Genomic DNA, 9,450 nt, shown 5'->3' with positions numbered 1-9,450 from the left:
GGGCCGTGTCGCCATGGGTTCTGATGTTTGTTGCTGACACTCACCCAATTTCTTGTTTTCGGGGTCATTGCTTGGTTAGGCAGAAGCTGCACCTGCTTGCCTGTATAAAATACTTATAAAGAAACTTTTAACATAAGAATCTTCTTTGAGTTTGTTAGTACAGTCTGTTCTGTCGATACCACCTGATTGGTATAATAGGTTTATTTCAATCACTGTTACATCCCTGGAGAACTGAATCCAGGGTAGTGAGTAGCTGAGTTGGTGGAAAATTTAAAGTCAGATTTCCCTGAAAACAGCAGAAGGTGCACCAGGCAGGCTTGTGCTTCACTCTGCCTCTGACAATGAAGAGAGGGATGTGCCTCTGGGGACACAGGACAAGAGGAAGCCAATATGACACCGTGAAAATACATTCAGACAGAGTGTTTTTGTCTGAAGTTCATGGCAGCAGAGAAGATGAGAACAAAGGGAATGCCAGGCCATGCTGCATGACCCCGTTGGCTCAGGGGGAGGGAGCATCTTCAGAATGAGGAGGGATCCTGAAAGGGGAGGGCAGATTTTGGTCTCACTTCCCCATGAACTTGCACCACCGTGGTAAGTACCACTGCCCACATATGAAAAACAGTGATAATCAGCCTCGTCCTCAGACTGGAGCCCAGAGATGATCAAGAAGGCTGTGTTTCCTGTCTTGAAGCCAGAGAAGCGATCAGGGATCCCGGAGGACAGAGTATTTACATAATTAATCAGAAGTGTGGGGGCTGTTCCTGGGCGCTGTTGATACCAGGAGACATAATTATAACGCCCAATGTCTTTACTGCTTCCAGCACAGGAAATGGTGACAGACTGTCCCAGAGTCCCGGACACTGAGGGAGGTTGAGTCAGGGCAGCCTGGGCCCAGGAACCTGAAAAGAGCAAAAGCACACTTGGGTAAGTTCAGTGCTGGGGCCCAGGTGAGACTAAAATAGGAGATGAAGGATCAGCCCAGATGCCCCTGGGACCCCTTCCCTGGAGGCCTCACCTGAGCCCTGAGTGAGGAGGGTGAGGAGGAGCAGAGCCCAGGCCATAGCAGATATGCTCCAAGAACACTGCCTCTGAGCCCCCAAACTTGATCCTGGCTCCCCCAGACCTCTCTTATCCTTTCCCCCTGCCTCAGAGAAGGGAGGGGCCTTCATGCAAATCTGCTGCCTGCACCTGCCTGTCCCTAGGCTCCTCAGACCCAGCCCTTGTTTCTAGATATTCTGCACAGTGGTCAGAGAGCTCAGCTGAGGGATTAAAGGCCTTTGATCTTCACTTTCTTTATCTGGATAAGCTGAGCCTGTGACAGAGCCCAGGAAGGAAGACAATCTTGGGTGTCCCTTTCTTTTCTATTGCAAGGATCACTGTGGTTCCCCACTGAGGAATCTTAGGACTTGAGCTTCTTGCTCTGAGGAATGAAGGTGAGGAGAGGGAGGAAGGCAGGATGGGAGAGATTCATGCTCAGTTTCCAGGGACAACAGGCAAAGCTGGGCACTTGTCATTTTCCTTCACACCTCCCTGGCCCTTCTCCTGGGATGGCTTCTGATGCACAGCTCTGTGCCCTGCCTGTGCATTGGCTGTGTCCTGAGTCTGAGCCATGGAGTGCACTTATTGAACCTTGTATAAAGAATTTACTGGGGTGTAACAGATTTGGGCCCCTACCCACAACTCCCTTTAGAGATGCTCAGGGGGACACAGCTCCTAGGACTTCATACAGGTCAGGCTAAACCACAGCCAGGCCCTTCCCCATGTCCAGACCTTCACCACCCTCTGGTAGCCATAGACAGTGTGACATGTTCCAGGAAAGGCATCTGAGTGGGAGCTGGAAATCCCTGCTCTGCTCCTACACCTACTATCAATACATTGGACAGATGACAAAATCAACCCCAGCGGGAGGTTCACATAAGAAAAATGGACTGAGAAGAAGCCAATTGGCTCCTCAAAATGTTAACAGGAGAAATATTGCTTGCAGGAGAGGAAGCTCAATACGATTCAGAGTGATGCAATAGGAAGCAGGACATGGACTCCAAGATGAAAGGATCAAGAAGAAGGGACCTTGGGTCAGGATTGTTCTAAGGGCACAAGCTCTGGGACCTCTGGATAAGTCAGTCTGTCCAATGGGACAGGCGATGTTCCTTGTCTCGCCCACGTAGTGCACACTGACCACTGACGTGGGAGCTGTGTGCCTTCCTGAGGCAAAGTCTGTTCATCAACAGAGACGTTCTTAACCTAAGGGATGTCTGGAGTTGCACTGGTTTGGTGCTAGGGCTCCAATTACAGCAACTGATCCCCCCCGAATAGAAATGTCCCCTCAGGAAAAGGACAGGTATTCTATGGTGTGTGGATGTTCAGAGAAAACTATTTTCCATCACTGTTAATATCTTATGACAGACATTTCCAGCTGAACAAGGGAAGAGACTTCATGGCTAAGGGTGGGAGAGGCTGAAATTTGGCTTCTGGGATGGAGGGAGAAGGACAAGGATGTTTGGGGGAAGTGATATTTTCAGCTGTGTGACTATTGCTTGTGTGTTGTCCACATTTAGATGCTGCATTACTTTTTACACTAGTTTAGACAATAATGTGTATCATTTGAGAGAGCTAATCTATCAATGACCCGCTCAGGAATCCACTAGGCCTGGCACGCATGCCTGGACCAGAGACCAGAAGTCTGAATCTTTTTGTCTCTTAGAATCACTGTGGCGGGGCCCCTGGGGGACAAGGAAGGTGTCCAGGCATTTTCTGCAAGAGGCAAATGTCTGACCTTTGTGAGGATCCACCTTGACCTCTGTTCCATGTCCTATTACTGCAAATGGAGGATCCTCCTTCCAAGCTACAGGCATCCAATTTCATTTGAAATATCCTGGACACATATGCCCACACATTAAGCTGTGAAACAGTTAAAAGAAACAAAGTGCCATCAATTGGGAGGAAAAGGACAAATAGAAAAAAATCATTGTTAATCAATTACATCAATGTATATAAATTAAACATATACACAATTAACCTCAATTCACTTATCTCTCTGTACAAATGAAAACTGATGTTTCTCTGCATATACACAATTTCTTAAGAAAAGTAAAATATGTGGGAAAATGCTGTGGAAACACATGACACCCAATGCTGAAATCTGCAGGCAGTTTAGTGGGAATCTGAATATCGATCATCTGGTTACGCTGATGATGCCACCTGGGGGGTGATTTTACACTGAGGACACCGAAACATTGAAATCTCTTCTACAGAAAATCATCTGGCACATTTTTACTAAGACAAAAACTCACCCAAAATTTTAATTAAGAGAGACAGAAGTTGTATTACTAAAGAAAATGTGGGTCGCCATATCTGCAAATTGTTTCCTGTATCAAGAAAACAGATACACAGAGAGATGGTTTTTCCAGAAATGTCCTATGGGGAGTAATCCTGTTTACTCAACATCTACCTACTGGTTTTCTACGTACTGCACAATACAAAACACCTAACTACCCCCTGAAAAGGAAATGGTTGCACCACCTCAGAATCAGACATAGAGGAGGAGCATTGGTGGCGACCTGACCTCCTACTCACATGTAGAATATTCATTTAAAAAACGGGTCCTGTTTTACGTTTGGCGGGCAAGTGCTGGATCGCTCCAAAGATAAAGACCAGAACTCAGCTCCCCCACTTCCTATTTGTTGCCTCCACAAGATACACCCTACAGGCACTGCACCCTCTGTCCTGAATTGGACCAATGCTGGGCTGTGACTCAGGGCTGTATTCTCTGCCTTCAAGAGAAGACGCCCCTTCCTGTTGGTGCTCTGACCAGTGAGTGGCTCCAGGGTCAATCTAAATCATTCTTTGTGTCATATGGGATTAAAGCATGGAGGTAATTACCAGTTTCTGGGAACTAAAGAATATAATGAAAAAGAATTTTGAAAAATTGAAGTGTTGTGAGAAAGACTGAGTTAGTGGATAAAGTGACCAACATTCTGGCTTACACAGGAGTGAGGGCCCACTGGGCACAGTGCGACTTCCGGGACTAAAACCCAGAGAGTGAGGATGGCCATCTACCAGGTCTTCTTGAACTTAAACCCAGTGCCCATCAGAAGCCCAACAAAATCTTGCACAGATAGTTAATTCTTAGTGATCATCATAATGTGAAGTCTAGCTAAAAAGGTATTTAGATAGCCGAGGAAATTAGACTTCAGTGAGAACTCCAGAGGAATAGGAGAGAGGCTCACCAAATATCTCTTCCCTGTAGAACCAGAAACCATTTTGGGAAGATCCCATTCCAATGAGAAGAAAGTCACATGGTGGGCTGTTTCAAATCTACGTCATTTGTGGACATAGAGCGAGAAAGGTACAGGGAAGGAATGAAAAGAAAAGCAATACCGGGATTAACACCAAAGCCAGCACAGTGGCTCTTTGGGGAATGGGAGAGATGGATATGCTTTGGGTGGGTTGAGGGGGTTCCTATTTATTATTCTTTCTTAAACTGTGAATATTCATCTCACACACTCTTCTTTGGGAATGATGCATACAATAGCAAAAGGAATTTAGAAAAGTGAGCTAAAACATACCTGAAATTTTTTCCTTTCCTTAGCTCCATAGAGAAGAGCTCAGAACAAATGTAGACAGGGACAAAGTTTTTTACAACAAACTGTGAGTGGAAGGTGAAACACTCGTCCTTTTAGCCTTTTGGAGGTGGTGGAAAGTCACCTAGAACACTGGGCACTGGGAAAGAGAAAGAAACAGCCAGTAGAAAGACGAGCCCCCCTTGCTCAGTTGAAGCTGAGGCCCAGGCCCCTGCCAGCCCTCTCTGCTTCATCCAGGACATGCTCAAGAAACAGGTAGGAAGAAAGAAAAATGCTCCTCAGCAGGAATTCCTTACAAGAAGGCTGGAAAAATGAAAGAAAAATGAAGCTTTGGCTGCCGACTATGCATCTCCCTGATAGTATTATATTTTATTACCTCACGTAAAGTGATGTATACCTCGGGGTTTACATGTCCTAGGTCCCAAAAGGATCCCTCTGCCCTTGGGTTGTGGCAGGAGAGACAGATAAACTGATGGGAGCCCATCAATTGATTAATGAATAAATGAAATGAGACCTATCCATACAATGCAGTATTATTCAGCCATGACAAATGATGAAGTCCTGATACACACTTCAACCTGAAGGAACCTTGAAAACACTTTGGTAAACAGAGAAAATCAAACACAAAAGACCAGGGAGTGTGTGATCCCACTTGTGTGCCATGTCCGGAATAGACAAACCCTGAGAGACAGAAAGTAAGTGACCTGTTGCAAGGGGCTGAAAGAAGAGGGAGTCGGGAGTGACCGTAATGGATGAGATGTTACACTGAGGGGGATGAAAACATCCTGGAGTTACAGAGTGCAGTGGGTGCACATACTTGTTAATATAATAGAAACCACAGGGTCATACACCTTGAAATGCTGTATGTTATGGGATATGAATTCTAGAAAAACTGATATTAAAATGAGGTGCTGGTGCATATAGCTTTATAACTATGGTTATATGCTTATAAGCTATAATAATTATAGCTTATATGTATGTGCATATACCTATACTTACACACACACATATGTATATGTATGCTGTGATGAAAATAGGGAAATATAATGAAAATCAAATATGGTAAAGTGTTAACAAGTGGTAAATTGGTAAAAAGGTTATATAAGATTTCTTTATATTATCTTTAAAATTTTAAGTTTGCCATTATTTAAAAATAAAATAGTAACAAAGAATAAACAAATGAAAGCCTGAGTTTATGATTAAAGGGACTTGAGTGAGTTCAAAGGAGGTTTTGGTCTCACTTCCCCATGAACTCGCACCACTGTGGAACACTGCTAGGACTCCTCTGTGAAGCACAGTAATAATCAGCCTCGTCCTCATCCTGGAGCCTAGAGATGATCAGGGAGGCCGTCTTGCCGGATTTGGAACCAGAGAAGCGATCAGGGATCCCCGAGGGCCGATTGCTGGTACTATATATCAGGAGTTTGGGGGCTGTGCCCGCTTGTTGCTGGTACCAGGAGACATGACTAATATACTCAACATCACTGCTGGTTTCAGCACAGGAAATGGTGACTGACTGTCCCAAAGCCGCAGACACTGAGGGAGGCTGAGTCAGGGGAGCCTGGGCCCAGGAACCTGAAAAGAGGAAAAACACACTCTGCTCAGTTCAGTGCAGAGCCACATGAGTCTGAGGATGAGACACAGAATCAGCCCAGATGTCCTTATGGTCCCCTCCCTGGAGGCCTCACCTGAGCCCTGAGTGAGGAGGGTGAGGAGGAGCAGAGACCAGGCCATGGTGTAGACCCCCAAGAATGTTGCCTTCTGAGTCCCCAACACTGAGCTTGACTCCCCCAGACCTCTCTTATGCTCTCCCCCTGCTTTAGAGGAGGGAGGGCACTTCCATGCAAATCTACTTCCTGCACCTGCCTCTCCTCACCCCACTCTGACCTGACTGGGAATCTAGATATTCCTGCAATCCTCGACAGAAGAGATTTCTGAAGAATCAAACTCTTGCCCTGGCTGGGTAGCTCAGTTTGTCAGAGCATTAGTACTGATACGCTGAGGTTGCAAGTTCTATCCCCAGTCAGGGCACATCCAAGAATCAACTGATGAATGCATCAGTCAGTGGAACAACAAATCGATGTTTGTCTCTCTTCCTCCCTCACCTTTTCTCTCTCTCTCAAGTCAATCACTAAAAAATTTTTAAATCCATTTAATCCGTTTAACATGTTCTAAGTAAGAATAGCTTCAGCCCAGGACAGTGTGCAGAAATGAAGCCAGGCTGGGGAGGATTTATGGTGTGGGAGTCATGGAGGCTCCTGAGGGGAAAACCTCAGGACTTCCCTTCTGCGTTTGTGGAAAGGGGCGAGTGCAGGGTCCCAGGACGGCAGACAAACATCCCATGGCTCCATTTCCCTGGTATGAATGGCAGAACTGGGGAGTAAGTTTCGCCCTCAACTCTTTCTGATTCCCCTTAGTTAGGATGGCTCCTCTTGAATGGCTCCATCCTCTGCCTTTGCCGTGGCTTGGGACTGAAGTCTGACACCGAGCCCTTCGACATATTAGCTCTTTTAAAGGGTGATTTATTGGGCACAGCCGTTTGGGGGATAAAAGGGGCTCAGAGGGAAGCAACTCCTCAAACTTCACCCAGGACAGCATAAACTACAGCAAGCACCTTCCCTACATCCAGGCTCAGGCTGCCCCCTGGTGGCCTGAAATGGTACATCCCCAGCACCAGAGAAAGCCGCTGAGTGGGAGCTGGAAATCCATTGGCTTCCTTCCCATTTTCTGTCCTTCTCCACTCAGCTCCGTACCAGAATCCCTGATCCCTTCTGTTTCCCTCTAAGCCCATCTAGAATGGAATGTGTCACCTGTCACACCAGGTGGCCCAGATGCTCACCTCAGGACTATTTAGCAAGTCCCGCCACAGACTTGACACAAGATAATTGTTTGTGAAGCAGCTCTTGGCTCACGGCTGAGGAAACATTAAATAAAACCGCACCAAACAGGAAGGCTGGATGAGAAACACGGGGCTAAGTGAAGACAGGCTGACTTCCCAAAACGTGGGAAGGAAAAAACACTGCACAAAGAAGAAAAGTCTCTGTAGGACTGAGAAATCCCAGGGGCTTAGACTAGCAGAAATTAAGGTGTCAGATGGACTAGTTCCTTCTGGAGGCTGCCGGGAGAAACTGCTTCCTTTCTTTTCCAGCTGCTGGTTTGCTCTCCTTCCTTGGCCAGAAGATACACAAACTCCAATCTCTGCTCTATGGTCACACGTCTTTCTCCTTTTCTGTCCTCAAATCCGCCTGCACCTTCTTCTTATAAAGACACGTGATTATATTAAGGCACACTGGACAGTCCAGGATAACATCCCTCGACTTTCTATCAGTCAGGATTCTCCAGAGGAGCTGGACCAATAGAAGATCTCCCTCTCTCCCCACCCCCTGCCCCCCCGCATTTATATGATTATGGGGAATTGGCTCATGTGATTACAGAGACTGAGAAATCCCACAATCTGCAATCTGGAGGCTCGGGAAAGCTGTTGGTATAATTTAGTCTGAGTCTGAAAACCTGAAAGCCAGAGGAGCCAATGATCCAGTCTGAGGGCAAAGCGACACGAGAGGTGATGTCCCAGATCAACAGTGAGACGACAAAAAAGGGGTAAATTCTTCTTTTTGTTCTGTTCACGCCCTCAGTGGACTGGATGATGCCCACCCACAGAGGAAGGGTGATCTACTTTTCTGAGTCCACCAAGTCAAGTGTTCATCTCATCTGGAAAACCTGCTCACAGACCCTTCCAGAAATAATGTTTAACCCAGGCCCCCTCCCCTTGGTCAGTGAAGCCAACACATAAACCATTACAGCTTCCACTGCAAGATCCTTTAATCACGTCTGCAAAGTCCCTTTTGCCTTACAAGGTAACATTCACAGGTCCCAGGAGTTGGGACCTGGATATCTTTGGCGGCCATTACGGAGGCTACTGACCGGCCTTCCAGTCCTCTGGAGGCACACAAAGGAAATTCTCTCTGGGGCTGTTCTCAGGATGTTTTGCTCAGTAAGTAGCACACTGACATATTCCACACACAGGAGTTACCCACAGCCGATTTTTAAAAGTCACTCAAATGACCTGCCAGTCCTCCTTTTCTTGGAAACCTGGGAGGCTGTTTTGACTACTTGAGCCTGTACAAAGAGAGATCTCAGAAAGAAAAGTTCTAGAAATATCCCTTGGTACAATATTCATGAAAACCTAGGGTGGTGCTCTTCCTGCTTGAGCCTGCATAAACAGAGAACTCACAAAGAAAAGTTCTAGAAATAAGCACTGGTATAATTTTGTCTTGCTCACAGTCTAGCTACTGGGGCTCTCACCATTGCTTCCCATGAAAATATGTCTCCCCATAAACCTAAGAGGACATTTTCCTTCCACAATCAAAGAAAGTTTAGGAAGTCATTTATGCATCCCTACACTTGTCCCCACTGGGCTCTTTTTTAAGAGAGTCCATCCCTCCTGTCACAGGCATGGAGGGCTCACAGTGTGAAACCTCCGTGACATAGGGGTGGGACCTCTCAACCTCCTGTCCCTTCCTCCCCAGCACTCTGTAATTTTTGAATTTTTGACCAGGCAATTTCCTTTTTAAAAAATACATTGTAGATACTTTTCCCATGTATCAGAGTTCACTAAAGAACTCCCCAAATTATTAAATCATATTCATTCTTCAGGAATTATTCATTCACAAAGCAAACCATCATTTCATACCTTAAATCCCAGGGCTCTCATGCGCTCTTTGTGGGCCTCAGTTAGGTGTCCACAGCATTCCCTTCCTTTCTCAAGGATGCACACATCATGTGCCTTCTTGGTGTCCGGGCAGGCACAGCAGGGCTTCAGCGGCTTCTTCTCCTGCATCTCAGATGGGGCAGAGCTGGTGGCCACCAT

The 9,450-nt window shown here is 46.3% G+C and overlaps 1 protein-coding gene and 1 gene segment (V, D, J or C); both read right to left on the bottom strand.

The window, feature by feature from the left end:
* Nucleotides 1-5,817: 5,817 nt before the first annotated feature.
* Nucleotides 5,818-6,350, bottom strand: LOC118981371 (immunoglobulin lambda variable 2-18-like). The segment is given in 2 exon segments: nt 5,818-6,155; nt 6,269-6,350. Coding segments are annotated over 2 exon segments (384 nt in total).
* Nucleotides 6,351-9,214: 2,864 nt separating this feature from the next.
* On the bottom strand, nt 9,215-9,450 carry LOC118981476 (cytochrome c oxidase copper chaperone-like). Its single transcript, XM_037038261.1, has one exon. The coding sequence runs from the start codon at nt 9,448-9,450 to the stop codon at nt 9,268-9,270; it is 183 nt and encodes a 60-aa protein (XP_036894156.1). The 3' UTR covers nt 9,215-9,267.

This window comes from Sturnira hondurensis, unplaced genomic scaffold (assembly GCF_014824575.4).
Source record: "Sturnira hondurensis isolate 20B ecotype Veracruz unplaced genomic scaffold, ASM1482457v3 Scaffold0001932, whole genome shotgun sequence".
NCBI classification, from domain to species: domain Eukaryota; kingdom Metazoa; phylum Chordata; class Mammalia; order Chiroptera; family Phyllostomidae; genus Sturnira; species Sturnira hondurensis.
This window is presented reverse-complemented; position numbering and strand designations above follow the sequence as displayed.

Bases quoted from the DNA above. Each gene is read 5' to 3' on its own strand.
- LOC118981476 (XM_037038261.1), bottom strand. From the start codon at position 9,450: ATGGTGGCCACCAGCTCTGCCCCATCTGAGATGCAGGAGAAGAAGCCG.